General features: G+C 46.9%; 1 protein-coding gene across 2 annotated transcripts in view; it reads left to right on the forward strand.

Moving 5' to 3' along the window:
* The first annotated feature begins 7,789 nt into the window (after positions 1-7,789).
* LOC131810899 (cytochrome b5) overlaps positions 7,790-22,749 on the forward strand; it is a 37,108-nt gene continuing 22,148 nt past the window's right edge. Inside the window, exon 1 of one of the 2 annotated variants that reach the window (XM_059138878.1) lies at positions 7,790-8,055. In XM_059138878.1, the coding sequence (XP_058994861.1) occupies positions 7,927-8,055 (129 nt within the window). In that variant the 5' untranslated portion in view covers positions 7,790-7,926. The remainder of the gene's footprint in view (positions 8,056-22,749) is intronic. The other variant, XM_059138880.1, reaches the window with a different exon arrangement.

Genomic DNA, 22,749 nt, shown 5'->3' on the forward strand with positions numbered 1-22,749 from the left:
AGGCCTTTAAAAATAAACAAACAGCAATAAAATAGCATTGAACTATCTTATCAAAAGGTTTTAATATGAACCCATCACAGAATATTTGATGTTGTATTGGAATAAGGCAATAAAAACAAATTAGCAAATTTTAGCATTTAAATATCATTACCACTTTACCCTTAAGAATTGTTTATCCTGGGTGGCTCAGCTGGTTGAGCAAATGCCTCTTAATTTTGGCTCAGATCATGATCTCAGGGTTGTGAGATTGAGCTCAAGCCTGGCTCCACACTCAGTGGGGCAACTGCTTGAGGTGCTCTCTCCCTCTGCCCCTCTCTCCCATGCACACACACTCTCTCTCAATAAATAAAATCTTTAACCTGCTAGAACATGTTACAAACATCATTAAGATGTAATACAAATAACCTCCAGTTTACCTTTTTATATTATCAATTTCAATGGTTTTTAGTATCACAGTTATGCAACATCACAATACATACTGGAAATTTTTCATCATTCTAAAAAGATAATATAGAATTACAAGGCTGAAGTTCTACACTATAAGTAAAATAACTTGAGTGTAATAACACAAAAGTGAGCTACTGTTTATCAAATGCCTACTCTGATCTAGATACTAGATATATTTCTATCCCATTGTCTTCATTTAAGAAAGTTAAAGTTCCTGGCTATTCTTAAGTTTTTTTTTGTTTTCAGAAAAAAAAAAAAAAAGTATCTCCTATGACAGTAATAATTTTTTGAAAATCTAAATGTATAGTGAAGTCTTCTGTTGCTTCAGGTTATCTTTAAAGCATTTCAAGTTTGAATATTTTTTTCATCTTTTTACATGAAAAGAAGTATTTACTAGGATGTCTAATTTTTGTTATCCAGTTTCCTTTTCCACAGTTAATTAGCTTTAAAACTTCTATTTGGGACCCGTTTCACAGTTGGTAATTCACAGAGCATACCTCCGCAGTCTGTCCTGGGCATTAGAGAAAACTGGCATGCGCAAGTGGCGGAGTTAAGCTCAGCTTCTCGCACATGCACACACACAGCAGGGGGAGGTGACTGAGAGTCTAACACTTCGGATTTTTAAACCGCAACACATTTTCTCCCTTTAAGAAGAAACGTAATCACGAATCCGCCCGGGAATCGGGAATACGACCAGTCTTACGCAGGATCTCAGGAACCACATGTGTTGGGGTCTAAGGCGATGGCGGACAGTGGCCTCTGGCTGGCTCCCATGCAGCTTCCTCATTCAAGGAGTGTTTCAAAGCTTCGTCTCTAGAGGGGCCCTTGGTTCTCCTACGGACACGACTCTCAGGTTAACACAAATTCCCACACGTTGTTAATGACCTCATCAATGGGATTTCCCACAGCGTTAGAAGTAGAAACTGTCCTTCCTTCCGCTTTCCTGCTCTATTTTAACGTTTGCTGTTATGAAAAGGTTTTTTTAAAAAGTACAAGTTCCAAGACAAAGACAACCTCCTTCGCAATTTCGCCTAAAACCCACTTTCTCTGAAGCCCTGTGATAAAGGGCACCAAAGCGCACCAGGCAGAGCGTCAAGCGAGCAGCTCCGGACGGCGCGGCCGAGCACACGCTGCGCGCGGAAGAACGCAGCTCAGAGCCGCAGGCCCGCGGCCGCGGCCCACTTTCACGTCTGACCTATTTCCCCCAAGGTGACTCCTGCGGATTTTAACACCTTCCCGCGGAGGAGGCGCCGCGAGGTCGCGCCGGCCTTCGGCGGCGGGCAGAGAGCCGCGCGGGAGCACCAGGGCCCCGCTGAGGCGCACCCCGGGAGCGGCTGCCGTTCCTCGGCGCGACCGTGGGCGCGTTCTGAGGTCAGGAGCGGTAAACCGGCAGCGCTCTGAGCAGGTCCCCCTTCGCCGGGTTGCCCCGGAAGCCGCGCAGAGCGCCGCCCAGCCTCAGCGCGGGATGAGGTGCCGGCGACACGTGCGGTCAGCAAGCCACAGGGGCCCGCAGGGGCCCCGTAACCTACCCCGCCCCCCGCGGGCCTCGTGTTCTCCGGGCGGGGACGGGCCGCGCCGGAAGCCCTTCCAGGTCTTTCTTCAGCTTGACGACGCTGTCTGAGCGCGGCCCCCAGGAATGAGCCGGGCGCGCTGGAGTCCGGGCCGCGTCCCACCCTACGCGCCAGCAGCCCGCCCCGCGGAGATGCGCTGCGCTTCTCGGGGCGCTGGGACCGGCCCCCCGCCGACGCTCCCTGCCGCTCACAGAGAACCTGCAGCGCCTTCAGAGCCGCCGCCTCGTGAGGCGAACCCACAGGCCTTCACACTGGCGTGAGGAAGGGGCGCGGCAGATGGCGGGGCCCACAAGGGCCTCCGTGCTGCCTCTCTGCATCCCTCACGCTGACATCTCCACAGGGAAGTTCGCCCTTTGCTCTGAGGGCTCGCAGTCCTCCTCACCTGCCGCCTCTGCGATCTCCTCCCGGCTCTTGGCTGTACTCCCAGCACGCCCCGCGCGCCCTCCCGGCAGGCCACGCGCCCCAGCACGCCCCGCGCGACACGTGCTCCCAGCATGCTACGCGCTCCTCAGGTGCTCTCTGGCACACCCACGATCCTCCGCCGCCGCCTCTGCGCTCTCCTGGCATCTCTCGGCGGTGCTCCCAGCACGCGCCACGCACCCTCCCAGCAGGCCCACGCGCCCCAGCATGCTCTGTGCGCCGCGTGCTCCCAGCGTGCCCCACGCGCCTCATGTGCCCTCTTGGGATACCCATACTCCTCAGCCGCCTCTTTTGCACTCCCTTCGCTGTTGTTGGCGCCGCAGGAATTCCTGCAAGCCCCACGCACGTGCGGCACGTGTGCGCTCCCAGCATGCCCCACATACCCCACCCCCGACACGCCCCAGGGGCCTCGCGCTTCCCCGGCATGCCTTGCGCACCTCGGCTTTTTCCACCAACGCTGGTGACTGCGGACGCCGCCTCGCGTTCATTTAGAGAAGAGCTGGGGTTGGCCCCAGCGGGAAAGCGGAATTCCGGGGCGAGAGGCCTTCTAGCTGTGGAGGGAGAGCACGGTGTGGCTACCGGGGAGCTGTAGGCGTTGGCCTGCTTTCAGCGCTCACCTAGGTAAGTGCGCCCTTTCCCTCCCAGGAAGGGCCCGCCGAGTCCCAACCGCCCCTGACTGGAAGGTTGTGCAGCGCCCTGTGGAGCAGCAGCTGGCGGCAAGCCCATCTCGGGCACCTCCTCCATTTGACGGGTATTTATGAGGCGCCTGCTGTGTGCCTGGAGCTTTTCTAGGAGCGCTGAGTTCATTGGAATATTCTGGCCCTGCTGTAAGAAAGCAAAGAGAGAGCTTTATCTTCATACTTAAACCAGAGTGCCAAGGAGGAGTGGTGGGTGACAGGGAGTGATATCTGTAATCAGTAAGAGGACTAGGGAAATAAAGATATCCAGAGACTAATATTTACTTTGTAGCATCAGCTTTAGAGATCGGAAGTGATATTTTTATGCAGGTAAATAACTGCTTCTGGCATGGCGCTTCCAGTTTGCAAGAACTCCCCCGCCCTCTCCATCATTCACATTGTACACTTAGGCAGATGCATTGAGCACTTTGGATTGCTCCTAGCTGTGCACATTGTTCATTTTAAACTATTTTCATGCTATTGCTGCATTTAGCCTCTCTTTTTTTGTGTGTCCTAGCCTGGGAAAGAAAGAAAACAGCTTTATCTTTAGTATGTGTCTTGGGAAAAGTTAGAAAACTTAGCTAGTCCTCTTGCTAGTGACATAAATTAATCCACATTTTTCAGTATGGTTAAAGTAAAATTGTGACATTTCCAAGTACTTACATGCAATCTTCTATGTAAGTTTATACCCGTATTCATCCAAAAACATTTATTGAGCATACACTGAGTTCTGGGCACTCTGCTGAAGACACAGCTGTGACCAATTATCCCTGCCCTTGAGGAACTCTTGGCCCAGTGAGAAGGGCAGAAGTGTAGACTGATGACTTAGTGAGTGTGTGATAATCAGAGAATCAAGGAATATTGAGTGGGCATTAGTGAGAGGGGAGGAGTGTGATCAGCACGTGCCTCCTCCAGGGTTGACTACTAAGCTGAGTCAAAAAGGGCCCTGAGTTCTAGGGCAAGAGAAAGGAATGAAGAGAGTCCTCTGGCGAAAGGAGACTTGAACAAGGGTATGGAAGTAAGGATAGGATGCTGTGTCTCCAGCGACAGATCTCACTGTTGCTAGGTTAGGCTGTAGGTTTGAGCTGGAAATGACAAAAGGTGGAGCAGGAATGAAGCAGATTTTGAATGATCTTGGATGCTCTGGTAAGGAATGGGAACTTTAGTTACTGGGAGACCTTGGAAGGTCTTAGGCAAGTAGTGATGTAATCAGATTTTAATTTTGATTCATTATTCTATGGAAGATGGACCTGAGGAATTGAAGACTAGAAGGGGAACCTGTCAAGGTATTGTAAGCAGGTCGGCAGGTAATCATGAAAGGCAGATCTGGCAGAATGGTACTAGGGATAAAAGAGGAGACCGCTCATTAGATATTTAAGGGGGAAAATCTCTGGGACTTGGTGATGATATCAATTCTGAGGATGACTTGGATAATTTGCAAGCTTCTTACTTGGGAAATACACCATCAACTGTTTCATAGAACTGTCTGGAACCCTAAACCCTTTACAAAGTTAAATAGGATACTTGGAATTTTCATTATATATACCATTTTGCTCTTGTTCTGTTTATTTGTGCTATAGACAAAAAGATTTTAAAAAATATAATATTGCAGCCATCTCCTACTATCAAACATTCTCCTTATTTGCCTGCTTCTAAAGAAGGACATACAAGGAAAATGTGCCTAAGAATGTATTTACAATAAGATATATAATGTTATTTGAAGTTAGGAAAATTGCCCTACTTCAGCAATGAACTTCAGACATTTGATGAGCTTTGTGATCAGATAATACCCATTGCTCTCTCCTCCTCATTTCTGCTTCTGCAGTCCAATTGAACAGAGATTCTCAATTGACATTTGGTATTATACATGGATAGAAACAGCCTCAAGCCATACGTACTTTATTTGAAAATGAATAAAAATGTAAAATATTTAGAAAATTTTGGAAATTATTGCTAATAGGAAACTATTTAGAAATCAACAAAATAGGCTATATAGATTAGAACTTTAGATATTTTTTGAAGGAGAAAGTTAAATTTTGCTAATATAGTACTTAAAAGTCCTGGATATAATGCAAATTATCTGTAGATATTTGAATTGGGAGTCCCATCTTTGTTGAAGGGCCCATTTGTTTGAGGGAACCAGTTCTCTATGGTTTACTTGTATAATAGAGAATTTAACTATCAATGGGCAAGGAAAGGCTGTTCAAGGACATCTTGTGCATGATTGACAGAAGTAGAAAATGAATAAAAAATGTAATTATGTTTGCTTATTTTTGGCTTATAGTGGAAAAGAAACAGTGCTTTTTACAGTACATTTTACCTGAGGAACTTTAGAAGTGGTGTTGGTTTTCCAAATGTTTATAAAAATGTCTTTGCTGGAGGGGAAGTCAGGAGTTTATAAGTATTTGTGTTCTTTAATCTCTCAGGTTTGTTTCCAAATTTGCCTAGATTTACTTCACCTTGGAGCACCTGCCATATAGGATGTTTCCTCATACCTGTGTTTTAGAAAAAGGAAGCCTTGTAGAATAATAATAGCAGCACTAGCTGAAATCTATTGAATTCTGTCTATGTGCCAGACCTTGTCCTAAGCATATTATAAGTGATATGCCTAGAATAGGTAACTGACAAGCTCATAGCTATGCATCTCTGAATAAATCATCACTAAACCAGGGGCAGGATCCAGGTCACTAGTGCCAAAGTTTTGTTTTTAACCACTTCTGGATTTGGAACTGAGACTGAAATCTGGAACAATATTGATGGTGGATTATAGATATAGCCATGATCTTAAGAGAGTCAGTGCTCTGCTAGAAGTCATGGGAAGATTTAGCTGTTCTAAAAACTGTTTAGGGAAGTAGTGTAATCTGGTTTACTATTTTTAAAATATATAGGAGCATTATAACATGAAATGTAAACATTTGAAAAGAGAAAAAGTGTCAAGTCAATAATTTAAACTCCTGCTTGGAGCAACTAGGAAAAAGAACAATAAACATAAGGTAAACAGATGGAACTAATACAGAAATTAATGAAGTTGAAAAAAATAGAGAAAAACAAAAAGAAATCTGGCTTTTTGAAGAGATCAGTAAAACTGACAAACCTCTAGCAATGCTGACAACCAAAAAATGAGAGAAGTCACAAATTACTAATATCAGGAATTAAACATGGAATATCAATATAAACCTTACAGACATCAAATGGTTAATAAAGGAGTATTATGAATGGATGAAATGGATCAATTCCTCAAAGAGTATGAAATACGGCAACTCTCCCAGTATGAAGCAGATAATTTGAATAGTCCTGTATCTGTTATGGAGATTAAATTCATGGTTTAACTTCCTGAAAAAGAAATCTGCAAGCTCCTTGGAGAACTCTACGTATTCTACTTTTAAAGAATAATAAAACCAATTCTACAAACCTCTTCAGAAAAATAGAAAAATAGAGAATACTTTCCAATTCATTCTCTGAAGCCAGTGTTACTCTGATACCCAGATCAGATAAATACCATTGTGTGAAAGAAAACCGCACACTAATTTCTCCCACAAACACAGATAAAAAATTCTTTAACAGAATATAATTTAGCAATAAACAAGTGGGGTGTATTCAGAAATGCAAGGCTGATTCAATATATGAAGACCAGTGTATTCCATCATCTGTAAAGGCTATTTAGAAAGCTTGGAAAAAACGTTTCCTTCTCCATGGCCATGCATTCCTTTGGAGGAGGTAAGCAGTGGGGGAAGGGAACTAACATTTATGAGGCTTCTAACATGGACGAGCTGTGTTGAGTCTCTAGGAGGATGACCTACATGTGTAACCTGCTGTGTAGGCCCTTTTAAAGAATTCACTACCGTTGGTGAAAAGGACCTTAACAGATGACTTGATAATACCTCCCCAACCATTTGCAAATCTTCCTATGAGTGCTCCCTAAGCTGGGGAGTTGCTGTTCTGGAGTCCTAGTGCTGTTGATCCTTTGGGATTTATGTAAACAGCACACCGTTGGGAAGAGACAGAGGGGACCCTAAAGCAAGTACTCGCCCAGTCTGGGTCAACAGCCGAGAAGCGCTTCAGAGCTTGAGGGGTAACTAGGACTTTTTTCTTTGTACCGCACAAATAATTCCCTGGGTTTTCTTCCTGTGAGAATTGGATACGCCTGGGGAGGGGAATGTCCGGCACAATTCCCGAGTGACGATGCTGGGCAGCACACGTCCTCTGACGCAGAGTGATGGCACTGCGCGTTGTAAGTCCCCGAGGCTCGGGACTCCCATCACGTGAACAGATTTTCATAGTTAACAGACTCGCAGCGGAGCGACTTGGTTACACAGTGACATCCAGGGTTGGCCAGTCTGACCCGATTGCGAAACCGAGGCGAGGGTGGCGTGCGATCGCTGGCCCCCGCCGACCACCCTTGGACCGCCGCCCCACGCAGATACCCGACGTCGGGTGCCCTCCGCCCCCCTGCCCCTCAGCCTTCTGCGCAGACGCGACGGAAGCCCCGCCCCAGCTCGCCACTCCCTCCGCGCGCTCCAACTACCGAGGCCTGAAGGGCACCTTCCGCAGCCAGTGCACGCCCGCGCGCTGGGCGGGGGCGCACTCGGGTTGGCGGACGGTGTCGGCCGAGGGCGGGCCCCTTGAGTGACGCGCGTTCTGTCCACTCATCGGAGGCCGTGCGCCACCGCCCCCTCCGCGGCGCGGGCCGCCCTGCTCTGGGCGCCGAGCCGGGGCCCGGGAATGTCCCGGGCCCAGCGAGCTGAGACGCGCGCTCCGCTCCTCCCGGCTCCGCTGGTGTCTACACGGCCCGAGGCTCTCCGCGTTCCGAAATGGCCGAGCAGTCGGACCAGACTGTCAAGTACTACACCCTGGAAGAGATCCAGAAGCACAACCACAGCAAGAGCACCTGGTTGATTCTGCACCACAAGGTGTACGATTTGACCAAGTTCTTGGAGGAGGTGAGTTGGAGAGACGCGACGCGGGCTGGGTTTGGGGTTTCCGCGCGGCGAACCGTGTGTCGCTCGCGGCGTGGCGCGGGCGAGGTGTGCGGCTGTGTGGGACACGCTCGCCCGTGCGTGCACCCCTGAGCGCGTTCCTTCCGTCGGCACCTGTGGGTGCACACCTGTGCTCACACGTGGGGGCGCCCCCCGAATCCGGACACTGAGTGGCACCCGCTCCGCACGCCTGGGAGCGGCCGCGGGGTCTGCACACCGGGTCGTGCACCCCCGGGAGTGTCCCGCCGCGCGTCGGCCGGCGTCGCTGCCCCGCGAGCCACCTCAGCAGCGGCGGGTGCGGGTGCGGGCGCCCGGCGGAAGCTGCCTCCCTCCGCGCGCCGGGAGCACCGCTTAGAGCGGGGTGGGGAGGACCTTCGCGTCCGGAGCTGCCTTCCTGGGAGGGGGCGCTGCTGCGGAAGGATTTGGAATAACCCTTTATGGGTTTACACCGGGGCTGGGGGCTCCATCGGAGACCAGGATCCTCGAACTCGGATTCCCAGTAGAAGCCGGTTGGAGACCACCCGCCCTGAGAACTGTGAGATCCCACGGGAGAGGACCCTGAGTCCCGAGGTCTGGGGGTAGTCCGCCCCCGCCGCCCCCGGCAGCCGCAGGCCCGCCCGCACCCACCTCGCGCAGCCTGTTCTCGGGGAAGGAGTGTGGGGATTGTTAACCGCATCCAGGCGAGGTGCGGTGCTGGACTCTCGGGACTGGGCAATCAACCCCGCCTGCGTGAGGCTCTGATGCAGAAGGAAGGGTGGTGGTGAGAACCGCCAGTGGGACTTGAGCTTGGGCTTTGGGAGTTGTAGACGAACTTTGCCTATCTTAAAGGAGAACATTGCTTTGATGAGGTCCTTGGCTTTAGGTTACAATGTTTGCAGTGAATTCTACGGTGTTTTCCTTTGCTACTTCTGGATTTGTTTTATCACTGTGGGCGAGCTTGAACCGTAAATCCGAACGCAACCTTACCCTCCTTCGCCGCCCCCTCCCCTGCTCCTCCCCCCAAACAAAGGAGAATGTTTAGTGATGCTAATTTTCTTACAGAGTTGGAGGGGAAATGGAAGTCACAGCCTGGTCTCAGCGGAATTACAATTTACCTCAAGGGACTTTTGCTGGGAACTTTTTTTAAAAGCTGTGTCTTAAAAAAGCTGAAAGTGATGTTTATTAATAAGATATTTTACTCCTAAATTGCCAGTTGGTGGTGTGCCAGAAGATAAAATAGTGTTCCGATTGAGGAGTGGTTTATAGTAGGAAGGCACACCTGATCTGTCCCTCTACCTAGTCACAGGCCATAAAGCATCAGGAGTTCATAACCTGGCACCCTTACATCAGGGCTAACTGATGCCAAAGGTCTACTTTCACCTGTTCCTTTTTCCTCTCCCATGGTATGTGTAATTCTAGAATTTTAAGATTTAGCGTGTGCTTTCTTTGTTTCTATCTGTAGGAAAGAACAGCATTTATGAAATAGTAATAGGATATTTTTGGAAAAAAACGTTTTTTCCTTCCTTTGTGGGCTCTATTGTGTCCATTGTGTTGTACGGGCGTCTGGCCTGGCCTCTCCCCCCCACCAGATGTCAGCACTCCCTCCCTGATTGTGACAGTCAGATTGTCTCCAGATACTGCCAAGTGTCCAAAAATCACTCCTAGTGGAGAATCACTGTCCTAAAAATGTATTTTGCATAACTTTAAAGGTAAATTTCTCAGAAGGAGATAACAAGGAAGAGAAGATTACTAAACTTTAAGCCACTTACATTTCATTTTTATGAAGCAGGAAAGAGAATTGCACAGAATTTTCTGAGTAAAATTGTAAAAGGTGCGAACAAGCTGTTGGGTGGGTAAATTAGCGGAGGACCAGTTCTTTGTTGAATCGTTTTCAGTACTCTGAAAGCAGCTGGAGAAGAATGTGTTAGGTAATAGGTAAAATGCAGTGAAATGAGTTTCTCACTAATATTTGATAACCAACACAGTGAGATAACTAAAAACTATTTATAGTGAGATAAATAAAAAGTTTACGGTGGTTCCTGTTTCCTTTTCTCAACTGGTACTTGGTAAAATGCTCCCCGTTATAGCCTGCCTGTGACTTGAGTTTGGGGCGCCACTGCTGTCTGGGCATTGTGCCCTTCCTTTTGATCAGTAAGTTCAGTATCTTCTGAACTCTTTCGAGTGCGTCTCCCTCAGGAGATTACAACCTGAGAGGAAGATGCATCATTTCTGTTCCCAGAAGCTTCTGTTGGAGGAAGCAGGACTAGCACTGGAAACAGTGCTGTGCTGGGGTCCGCGGAGTTTGGTTGAGTAGTGAGCAGACCCAGGAGGGTGGTGTGAAGCCTCTGGCCTGAGCTCTGTAAAGAGGCCCTGAAGCCCACAGTGGCAGGCTGGAAAGGACAACGCAGGTGCGTGGAGTGGGGACTGGATTAAGGTAGCGGAGCAAAGTGGCTGACATTTTGCAGTTGGACCCACTGGCAGGAGTGGAGGCCTCTCTGGAATGAGACCCCATCCTAGGGTTCCTGCCTGTGGCTTCTTGCATCTTAAACACAAATCCTCTCCGCTTCTGCAGGCCACTCTGCCAGGTGTAAAATTCTTCCTAGATCTGTCCTGTTTCCATTACTTTATTCTGCCAGTACTCTTTATCTCTTAACTTCTTTTGAAACAGAGAAAGGGCCCCAGGTTATCTGTCTCTTCCTTCCTCCCCTGCTGATTTCTTCCTTCATTTTAAAAGCTCCAGGATTTCATGAAACTTTGCTGTGTTCACTAAAGAATGTTCTGCTTTCCCTAATTTACCTAGGTAGGAAAGGTTTTTCTTTTTTCTTTTGGAGTGAGGGACTTCCTACCTCTAAAGTGAACTTTCAGTCATTATGGGCTCTAGATCTCCCTCTACTATGAGTTCACCCGCCTGTATGGACAATAAGACTTTTCATGGCAGAGTATTTTTTCCTGCATTCATGTTGAGAAAATGTATAGTGTGATGGGTGGAAGGGGGTACTCCTCCGCTACCTACACTCTCCGTGTCTCTGATGCCTTATTTTAACATAAAGTGGAGGATGGTAGTAGTGTCTACGTCACAGGGTTTATTACAAGAATTAAAACAATGCTGGTTAAACACATGACACAATACCAGACACGTGGATACATGAAAACCCCTGCTCTAGTTTGGTGCAGGGTGGGCTGGTGGCTCGTTTTCTGTAGTATCTTATGTAGCTGAGTGTTAATGGGAGATTTTAGGTAAAGGTGTAAATCTGGCAGGCAATGTTGAAATGAGAAAGGATTATAAAAATTATATGCTTCCATTCAAGAGCACAGGTGAAGTTTCTAAGTTGTGCAATGAGCTCTATCTCTTGAAATAATAGCCTTAAAAAACTGGTTTGTTGTTGAAGAGGACGGGAGATACCTGAGAGGGCCGGCTGGCTCGTGGTTAATGGCACGCTGAGGACCAGCAGGTGTTTAGTTACTATCTATGTTGACCTACAGGATTTTATTGCTTGCAGTTTTTAGAGTAGATTTTCTTTTTTTCAATCCTCAATTCTAGTTTTTAAATTTATTTTCGTGAAGCTTGGTTTTGTCTCCTCTGATGGTATTATTAGCAGGACTAATGACTATAGAGCTTTGAGGGACAGTTACTTGAAATGAAAATGTAGGCCTTTGGGGCCAGGTGGAAAAAAGAATGGTTTGCTTTTCCCTTTCTGTGATTTAGGCAGCAGTGTGTATTCAGTTTTTAAGAGTTGTGGGAGGCAAGAAGAAAGCATTTTATAAGTGATGAAGTTATGTTAACTTGCTTTCAGCTCCAGTCAATAGCTGTTTGATTTATAAAATTGGTATCTTCCTAAAAAATGTGCTAGAGGAGAATGCCTTTGTGTAAAGTTGGTGCCTCCTTGTTTCTGTAGCACATTTTTTTGTCATCCTGGATTTCCTTTAACAGCATTCTGCTTCACAGGGCTGTTGGTTCCTGGTTTGTTTTTGCTTTCAGAGACTGTGTTCATACTAGCAAGTTTTGATGTAGAGATTTATTTTTTGTTATTTTCCTTGAACATGGTTGCCTACTTTTCAGAAACCAGTGGTTCCTATCCTGGGGCCCTCAGTTCTCCTGGACCCAGGGAGAAAGTGGGTTCTCAAAACTTAAGCCCTTAATTCTGAAAAACACAAGGACAGTATAGCTTGATAAGGGGGTGACATATTTAGGGCTAAATCCTAAGTGCCTTTGCTTTTTTCAAGGAAAACTAATAACACTCTGAATCTGATAGTACTAAAGAGCTATGGTTGCAAATATGTCTTTGATGACTATAAAGTAGGAATGTTATTATTTCACATTCATAGTTGGTAAATAAAACTTTAGAAAATAATGAAGCCTGTAGGAGGAAAATATAATATAATAGGGGTAAATGTGGAAAATATAATATAATAGGGGTAAAATATAATATAATAGGGGTAAATGTGGCTCAGGTGTCTTGGGTAAACAGGCGGCAGAGCCACAAGTCTACTTGGGGAATGTGAGCCTGTGGGCAGGGTCTTTTATATTTCTGCATTTTTTTTTCCCCTTGGTAACTTTCTGCTACTTTTGAGAGGAGGTTTCAAGAGTGCTTGTAAGCTACTACTCTGTTTTGAAACATTAAAAATGGAACAATAAAAAGCAACACTTGAGATTGTTAACTTTTGACTTTTGTTTATCTTTAAGGTGGATGGAAATTCCAAAGGAAGGGAGAGGAGATTATGCAGGCCAGTTTGGCTAAATCAAGGAGTAAATAATGCTCTTTGAATGCAGGTGTCTTTAAAGTCCTCCAGAACCATAGAAGACAAGCAATGGGTACCTTTTTATTTTTCTTTTTTAAGATTTTATTTATTTGAGAGAGGGGGGGGGAGAGGGAGAGAGATACTATGTGCTGGGGGAGGAACAGAGGGAGAGGTACAAGGTGACTTCCTGCGGAGTGAGAACCTGACAGGACAAGGGGAGGGGGCACTCCATCCCATGACCCTGCATTTTTTTTTTTTTTTTTTAGATTTTTTTTATTTATTTGACAGTGATTACAAGTAGGCAGAGAGGCAGGCAGAGAGAGAGAGGGGGGGAAGCAGGCCCCCTGTGAGCAGAGAGCCCGATGCGGGGCTCATCCCAGGACCCTGACGATCATGACCTGAGCCAAAGACAGAGGCTTAATCCACCAATCTACCCAGGCACCCTTGACCCTGCGATCTTGACCTGAGTGGAAATCACGAATCGGAGGCTTAACCCATTGAACCACCCAGGTGCCTTGCAGTGGGTGCCTTTTGGATATAATGAAGTTTGAACAAGCCAGTTCCTGCTAGACATTCTAAATGTTGGATGGGGGTTAAGAAAACTATGTCTCATCTTAGACCCGTTTTGAGGTGAGTCAGGTAGAATCTGTAGATCATTTTCTTTATTCTTAAATGGGAATTATTCTGTCCCTTGTATCAAGTTGGTGAACATTAGTATGTGTATAAGCACTTGGAAAATATATAAATATTTTGATTACGATAAAGTTTTCTTCCCAAGTAAGTTAAAATTTTGTTGTATGGAAGGTTCGAAATTTATTTAGTAGGAACACATATCAAATTATAATGTTAAAAGCAAAAATGGTTCAAAATACAAATATTCACTTGAAATATAATTTTTGAGAAATATGTGCTGTGCATTATGGGTATCCTCTCTTTTCTGGCATCTTTAAAAATACAACTTTAATTTTTTCTAAAAACATTTTTATTTATTTTAGAGAAAGAGCATGAGCAGAGGTAGAGACAAGGGGAGAAGCAGACTCCGCCAATGAGCAGAGGGTCTGACGCAGCCCAATGTGGGGCTCAATTCCAGGACCCCTGAGATCATGACCTGAGCTGAAGGCAGACACTTAACTGACTGAGCCACCCAGGTGCCCTAAAAATACAACTTTATTGCTGTGGGGGAAGGAATACATGTTACTCTGAGGAACTGGACCGTGTGGGAAAGAACAAGGGCAAACTCGCCGAGTTCCTGCCCAAGGTGACCGCCGTCAAGGTCTCGATGAACACCTTTCCAGGAGCTTTACACACATCCACCCTTGTACAGGGATTTGCTGTACGTAAATGATGAAATACTCTGCATGCTATTTGGTAATCTATCTTGTCCCCCTCTACGTGGAGGACACCATTCTGTGTCAGTAAATTGTATTCTTCTGGCCACTTTCTTATTGGGTAGATGTGTCATAATTTATGTAACCAAACCTTTTTTTTGCACATTTCATCGTGCTGTTTGCCACCAGTGATGTCTCCCTAGGTGAGTCTTTGTAAACTAGATTGCTGGGTGGGAAGTTACACGCATTTTGCATTTTGTCCCATATTCCCAGAGTGCCCATGGTGATCACAGGAGTGGCCACAGCCCCGGCTTACACACTAGTGAGACTTTGCTCTCCCAGACCTTTGTTTTCTTTAGTAGCTGAGAGAATTGATTACCCTCCTTCTCTCTGGAATTAATTGGATGTGTATTTTTCTCAGCAGGGCAACATATGAAACATTTTTTTCTCCTTTAGCACATACATTTTCTTAAAAATGCAGCTGTGGCAAGTAACACGTTTTTTTATCCTAAAACTTCCAGGGCTGGTCCAGTTTGGAGCACTCAGGAAAAGTGGCCGGAGGTAGCAGCAGAACGATGAGGTTGGACGTAGCAGTGGCTCAGGGCTCTTCTCTGTGTCTTGCTGAAGTGTGCTGCTCTTTCCTGCTAGCTTTGAACCTGGGTTTCCTGGGAACTGCTATTTATGTGCACATATTTATTAACTGGCTGCTTGTGTCTTAGACCAGACCAGGAGAGTGAGTTGAAGATGTGGGACTCAGTTCACTCTGGGTGAGTAGAATGTGGTACGAGCAGCCTGTTGGAAAGTGATCTCCGGTCAGGGGGAGCTGACGGCTTGGGAATGACAGCGAGATGTCACGTCCTCGCGTGCCGAGTTGTGTCTCTAGTCAGGCCCATGAGGTCTCCGTGTCCAGAAGGATGGCCCGGCCCTGAGCCAGCTCTGCTGCTGGGGAGGGGCGGGATGCTGGGTGGCTGTGGGAGAGCCGGCGGTGGGGGGCATTCATGGCCCCAGGCACGGTCAAGGGCCTTCTGTGCTGGCTTTCTAGGGGTGGCAACCTGTTGCTCCTTGGCAGCAGATGTCTAGAGTGTCCATTTCCACCTGTTTCTTGTAGTCCCTGCCGCTGGTTATCACGGGCAGGCTGTTCAGTGAGTTTTGCACAGCTGTGTGGAAAATTCCCCTGGACACACAGGACACCCAGCCTGCTTTCCCTTCTTCTGTCTTCAGAAAGTGTTAACTAAATGTCATGTGTACCCCTCCCTTGGTGGAGATCCCCAGTGGACTAGTGGTAAAAGTGATAGCAGGGGACACTCACTGAATACTGATTGGCGTTGAAAATGTGCCAGATAGTATGCTGAGTGCTTTTTTGTGCACAAAGCCCTCTTTTAATCCCTGAAATGATCCTCCTAGGTTGGAGTTGGTATTCTCCTCTTAAACGTAAGAGAAATGTGACTGGGAAGGTCAGGGACTTGCTCTAGTCACACGGCCAGTGAGGACAAAGCCAGGATTTAAGTCCATGTTGCAGGACTCCCAGCCCACGTTGTGGAGCGGACACTGTGGCCAGGGCGTGAGACCCGCGAGGACTCGGAGAGCTTTAGAAGACAGGAGCCACCCGTGTGGTACGCAGTTGACGGTACTTGTGTTGAGTTTTCCACCCCATGTCCCGGGGTCACTGCCGGAACCAGGGAGAAAGCAAAGGGAAGTTGAGAATGGAAATATTTGAACAAAAAGAAAACCCTGAGAAGGTCAACGAGCAAAAATGTGCCTGCCCTTCTGTCTGTTGTTATTTTACTGTGTTGCGTTGCAGAAGGGGAAGGATATGACCAGCTGTTCCAGTTTCTCACAGGAGGGTTTTCACGCAGAGTGTCTTGGTGGAGTCTTCAAGGACCCTGTTCCTAACACAAGTGACACGTAGGTGGTCTTAAGAATCAGTGTCCTGTTGTTTAAGGAGGAGATTGTGTATGTAAATGTTAGGTATGTGTGAAGAGTTAATTGCTGTTCTGGACAGGCTTCTTACGTGCGTGCTCTGGGAGGGCTTGTTCTGAATGGAAATCTGAGGAGGTTTCTGCTCCGATAAAATCCCCGCATGGGTTCAGCTAATCCCCGCCGGCCCCTTCCACCCCCTCACCGACTGTGGGTCCTCAGCCCCGGTGCTGTGTGTGACACCCTGCCTTGCCTTGTCTGCCTGTGTCACCATTCCGCTGAACGTTGCAGCCTCAGGAGCCCCCCGGGAGGTCTCCCCCCTTTCTCGCTGCTTCCCTTCTGTCTTCTCGCTGCTCTGTGAGTGTGTCTGCCATGCCCTTGCGGTGCTCTGTCCTGTGGACTCAGAGCGGGACCTCACCCAGTCTCCAGGATTTCACGGGTTCCGCCAAATTGGTGGCTGCTTTGAGTTTTCAGTTTGAGGAACGTATGTTGTTACTCTATTAGAGAATGGAACTTCTTGAAGAAAATCAAAGAACTTCATTTTGTGGAAACAGATTGCCATTTCCCTGCTTAATTCTTTTCAATGACTTTCTGTTGCGTTTATAATGAAATCCCATCTCTGTGTCCTGGTTTAATAAGATCTGCATGATCTGGCCCCCGCTGCAGGCAGTAATACTATCGCCCTGTCCTCCACCCCTCGCTCAGGCCCTCTCTGTTTCTCAGACACGTCCGGCTTGTTTCTGCCATAAACCTTTGTACTGGTTCCCGCTTTGCATGGTGTGTGTTCCCTGATCACTGCCCTCTTGAGCTCCCAGCTCGGGATCTTTTCCTAGGCCTGGGATCTTCTGTCCCATCGTCCTGCTTTGCTTCTCTGTTAATACGTCATTCAGTACCTGCTGTTTTTCCTATTCGCCTGCTTGCGGCCTTGCTACCAGGCAGTGGGGCCCCAGTCCGTCCTACTCACTGCTCTGTATCCTGGCATGTAGTAAGTGCTCAGTTCATGTGTCTCCCTGATGGAGGGACACAGACACATTCTCTATACTGTCTTATGTCCTTTTTTTTTTTTTTTTCCCCTTTCCACACAAATGTTACCTTCTAGTTTTATTATGACATGATCCTTTCTTAGTCTGTAGACGTTTGCATGGAAGTCCGTCCCAGAGACGTAACACTTAGAGACGGGAGAGACTTTATAGGAGAGTTCAGAGTACGGCATAGCCGTACTGGAAGAATGACACCAAGCCTGGCTCCCCGGAATTAAGGAGAAGGAAGTGGAGAGTCAAAGGCAGGGGTTTCCAGTACATTCTGCCACAAGCCAGTGATCCCCCTTCCTTCTTCTCACCCAGAGTCCCTTCGTCCTGCTGCCTCAGCAAGCGCCTCCTCAGCCCTCACCTCACCGGGGCGTTCCTGCCCATGTTCAAGCGCGCTGTTCCTGGTGCTGTCCTCAAACACACTCACACGTAGCCCCTCCTCACTTCCCCCCTCCTGGTGCTGGTTTTCTGCTCCCTTATGTAGTAAAATCCTCGAGAAGGTTGTTAAGCCTCCTGCCTTCAGTCTGTCTTTGCTGTTCTGTCACCCAGACCGTTCTTGCTAAGGTCCGCAGTAATGCCACTGCTCCGTTCTCAAGGCTCCTCTGTTTGATTTTCCTGTACCCCGTGACCTAGTGTTCCCCTCTCTTGGAGACATTTTTTGTGTGTGGCTCCCAGTGCCCTTCTCTCCTACCTCCCGGGTTCGGGTTCAGCAGGGGAGTGCCCTCTGGCCCTGTGCTTTGTACTTTGCCTGGGCCATCTCTTTCAATGTCCTGACTTTGAATATGCTGGCAGCTTCTGAATTTGTATGTCCAGGGCGGAAAGACTTCTTCTCTAGCCTTGGGACTGTTGTATCCACAGTCCGCTTCACATCTGTACTTGAATGTCTGCTAGACCCCTTACATCTAATATATTAAAAATTGAGCTGACCTTCCCTTGTAAAACTGTCCACATTGTCACACTTACCCACTTCAGTTGATGACAGGTCTGTCCATTGGCTCAGATCAAGAACCTTGAGATCATATCTGACCCTTCTCTTACCTCTCAGTCCACACGAGTCCAGGAGGACATTCTGTGGTCTCCACTTTTATAATAGACTCAGATTCTGACTAATTCTTCCCACCTTTCCTGCTGTCTCCTTGATCTGATCAACATTGCTCCTCACCTAGAATCCCTTGCCTGGGACAGCAGATTCTCACTACAGTAGAGTAGTCTTTTATTTATTTATTTATTTATTTATTTTAAAAAGATTTTATTTATTTATTTGACAGAGAGAGATATCACAAGTAGGCGGAGAGGCAGGCAGAGAGAGAGAGAAGAGGAGGAAGCAGGCTCCCTGCTGAGCAGAGAGCCTGATGCAGGGCTCAATCCCAGGACCTGGGATCATGACCTGAGCTGAAGGCAGAGGCTTTAACCCTCTGAGCCACCCAGGTGCCCCTAGAGCAGTCTTTTAAAACGTACATCAGAATGCATCACTTTCCTGTGTAAACTTTTTCATGACTAATTACACCACCAAATTTAAGATTTGGGTGATGGCTATAGCAATCAAGAAAAGTGCATTCCTTGGCAGAGAAACATACACATAGTTCAGGGGACAGAGTAGAGAACCCAGAGGTAGACCCATGCAAATACTTCCAACTGGTTTTTGACAAAGATGCAGAAGCAATTTGATCAAGGAAGGGCAGACTTTTGAACAAATGGTTCAGGAACAATTGGACATTAGTATTTGAAAAATAAATCCTGAACTAAACCTCACAGTTGATTTAAAAAAAAAAAAAAGAAAAGAAAAGTTGGGCACCTGGGTGGCTCAGTGGGTTAGGCCGCTGCCTTCGGCTCAGGTCATGATCTCAGGGTCCTGGGATCGAGTCCCGCATCGAGCTTTCTGCTCAGCAGGGAGCCTGATTCCTCCTCTCTCACTCTGCCTGCCTCTCTGCCTACTTGTAATCTCTCTCTGTCAAATAAATAAATAAAATCTTTAAAAAAAAAAAAGTAACCCAACTATAGGTCATAGATATAAATATAAAATGCAAAATATTTTGAAGAGACTTAGGCAGAATTCTTAGACATGACAGTACAAGTGTAGTCCATATAAAAAGCAAATGGATAAATTAGACTTCCTAAAAATGAAAAACATTTGCTTTTTAAAAGACCCTCTTCAAGGAATGAAATGATAAGCCACTGACCAGCAGAAAATTTGTTTCTAATCTCCTATCTGACAAAGGACATATCCAAAATATGTAAAGAATTCTCTAAATTCAACGAGGTCACAATCCCAATAGAAAACGGTCGAAAGACTTGAATACACATTTCTTTCAAAAAGATACATGGATAACATATAATCACGTGAAGGATGTCCAGCATTATTAGCCACTAGGGAAATACAAGTTAAAGCCACAGTGAGATACCACTACAAACCTCATAGAAAGGCTGTGAAGGGGGGGTGCCTTAGTGGTTCAGTTGGTTAAGTGTCTGATTTAGGCTCAGGTCATGATATCAGGGTCACAGGATCAGCCATGTGGCCCATGTGGGGCTCCGAGTTCAGTCGGGAATCTGCTTGAGATTCTTCTGTCTCCCTCTGTCCTTACCTCCGCTTGTGCATGCGCTCTCGTGCTCTCTTTTATCTCTGACTTAAATAAATAAATCTTTTTTAAAAGGGGGGGCTGTGATAAAAAAAAACAAACAAACAAACAAACGTAACCCAAATGCTGGCAAGGATGTGGAAATACTGACTCTGGCATGCATTGCTGGTGAGAATGCAGAAAGGTACAGATGCTCTGGAAATCAGCCTGCTTTTGAAAAGTTAAACATACATTACCGTATGAGCTAGAAATCACACCCCTAGCCATTTGTCCTAGAGGGATGATAAATGTGGCCATAGGAAAGCCTGTACACAAGTACCAGCAACTGAGCAATGCTGGCGCATAGAGACGACCCAGTATTTATTGGCTGAACAATTAAGTTTGTGAAATGTTAGAGAATCGATACAAGACGGCTATTGGCTAGTGGCTTTATGTATCATATCCCTGAACTGCAAACAGCTCAAGGGCTCTTCAGGGCATCGGTGGTTAGGCTGGGAAGTGCACAGAGCAGAGGATTAATTGGCACTGAAAAGGGAACAGAGCAACCTGAACGAGTGTCAGGGGCATTACGCCTGATGAGAAAAGAATCTCCCAAGATTGCATGCGGTGTGATTCCATTACGGGACCTGCTCAGCATGGCGAGAGGACAGTGAGGGGCAGATGAGAGGTTGTGGGGGTGAATAAACAGGCAGTGGGGAGCCCCTTGTGGTGATAGGGCTGTGGCGTATGACATACGTGCGGGTGCTGCAGGCCGGGACGCACCAGGCAGACGCTGTGCGCGCCCACAGCAGCTCCCTGAGAAAGTCATCCTGCCTTATGCCAGGGCAGTGCTCTGCACTGCTGTTAAGATGTCATCTGCTGAGGAAGTCTGGTGCATGGCATCTGTCTGTACTATTTTTACAACTCCTTGTGAGTGTCAATATAATTAAAACAGAAGATGCCTTTAGGGGCTCACTCTCTCTTTCTGCTTCAAGCCAGAGTCTGATAGCTGTGGGGTCCCGTGTCGCTTGGTGCCAGGTTCCATCTCTGATGTTCCATTCTGCCACCTCTTCCTGTCATGTCCCGCTTCAGACATACTGATGCCCTCATTCTTGCCTGGACCTCTCCCACCTTAAGTACTTTGTAATGGAATTCATTCCCCCAAATACCTGCATAGCTTTCCTGTTCATCTTCGCAGTAAGGCTTGCCCTGCCCCCTGCCCCCTGTTTTAAAGGGGGAAGTTCTTCCAACCCCATGCCTCCCAACTGCATTACCTTGCTCTGTTTCTCCTTTTTTCTACGGCAGCCACCTTCTGACATGCTGTGTAGTTGACCTACTGTACTTAGCGCTTGTCTGTCTGCCACCGCGGATGCAGGAGCTTACATTTTCTAGCATATTGGGGCATCTATTTCCTCCTCTATTCCCTGATGTTTCCCAGCAACCAGAACAATGCTGGCACATAGAAAAGACTCAACAAGTATTTGCTGGATGAAAAATGAAAAGTTTTTAAGTGTTAACTAAAGTGTTAAGTATTAGAAAATTGATTCAGCATGGCTGCTGGGCTAGGTTGAATAATTTCCCGACAGCTTATTTCATTTCTGTCTTGCCCTTGGCTCAGGTTTGAGCCAAATTTATTATTCTCAACACTAGATATAAAAGGAAAAATAGGCCGAAGGTTAGAGGGGAAAAGTGAGAAAAGACAGACCAGCGCCACCATCAGTTCTCTTTCCTTCCCCCGTCATTGTCAACACAGGCGCTCCTGTCGTCTCGCCATTGGGCCATTCTGACCCAAGGTGCGACTAACAGTGCCTCACGGATCACTGCCTGTCGCTGGGTCTTCAAGTTTGGTGGCTTTGCTTATTGTCCTGAGAAACATCTTGAGCGGCATCTCAAGGCTTATAGTGTGTTCTCCCCACTCCTCTCCTGGCCTCTGTGTGCCCTGTGCTCTTCCTTAGAAGCAGGCCTGTCCCTGTCCCTTCCCTTTGCCTGAAGTCTCTTCTTACTTCAGAGATCAGAGGAATAGTTCTGTCCGTAATTACCACACTTGCTTTATCGTATCTACTGAGAGGTGATGAGTACCAGTAGAATTAATAGTTTTGGCCAAGGCATACTCACTAAAAGCAAAATTACCTTTGATTCATGGCACATTTTAAGCCAAACATTTACTATCTCAACCCTAAAAATAACCAAGAAGAATTTTGCTTCTCTCTTTTCAAGGAGAGAAAATCTTAACAGCATTCCTTGGGATAATCACCAGCTCACAGCTGCCTCGTGTTATCTGTTCTCATCTCACATGACCTTCAGGAATCTCTCGTGTAGGCAATGCGTGTTGTCCTTGCAAACTTTTTGCAGTTTCTGTTAGTTCTCGTCATTGGGTTCTGTGGCTTTGTATAAGCAGGCTTAGTAATGTGATTGAATCCACAGAAATCTCTTGAAAGGCAGGGTAGAAAGAAGTGGGGGGGTCTTTTGGCTTTGGTGCTGGACTTGGCCTTCAGCAGTTCATGGGGGCCAGTGCTGTTTGACTTCTGGTCAAGTTCTCTGTGGCAACAGCAGATGCGGGTGTTGGAGAAAAGGAGCTAAACCAATGTTACGGGAATACCTGTTACAGGCCAGGCATTCTGCTGTAGTGTTTGCTGTCTTCGGCAGGCATTTATGATGTGGAAACGGAAGCTCAGAAAGATCTGGCACCTTCCTGGGTCACCTCACTAAGATGTGGCAGAGTTGGACCTTGTTCAGCTTAAAAAGTCCTGCCGGGACACGGATGCTGGCACAGCTGGCGTACAGATCACGGCTTCTGGAATAACCATGACACAGGGACCCGAGGAGTGTAAGAAGGCGGAGGAGTTAGAGCCCATTGAGAGGTCACAAAGGTTAAGGGGTTTGAAGTGACTAATGAGGGGTCTGATACCACACTTTGATCACTGGCAATGGAAAGGGTTGTCTGTAAAGCTGGTGGGAGGTGATATGTGCTTAATTCTTCTTTCTAATTGCCTCCCCGAGTCCAGTAACAAAAGCAGGTGAAAAAAAAAAAACGTTCCTGCAATACATCTTCATACCTGTGAAATCAGGTTATGAATAGTGCCTGAGGGTCCTCCAGGATGCCCTTGTGTT

The sequence above is a fragment of the Mustela lutreola genome, chromosome 11 (genome assembly GCF_030435805.1).
Source record: "Mustela lutreola isolate mMusLut2 chromosome 11, mMusLut2.pri, whole genome shotgun sequence".
Taxonomy (NCBI): domain Eukaryota; kingdom Metazoa; phylum Chordata; class Mammalia; order Carnivora; family Mustelidae; genus Mustela; species Mustela lutreola.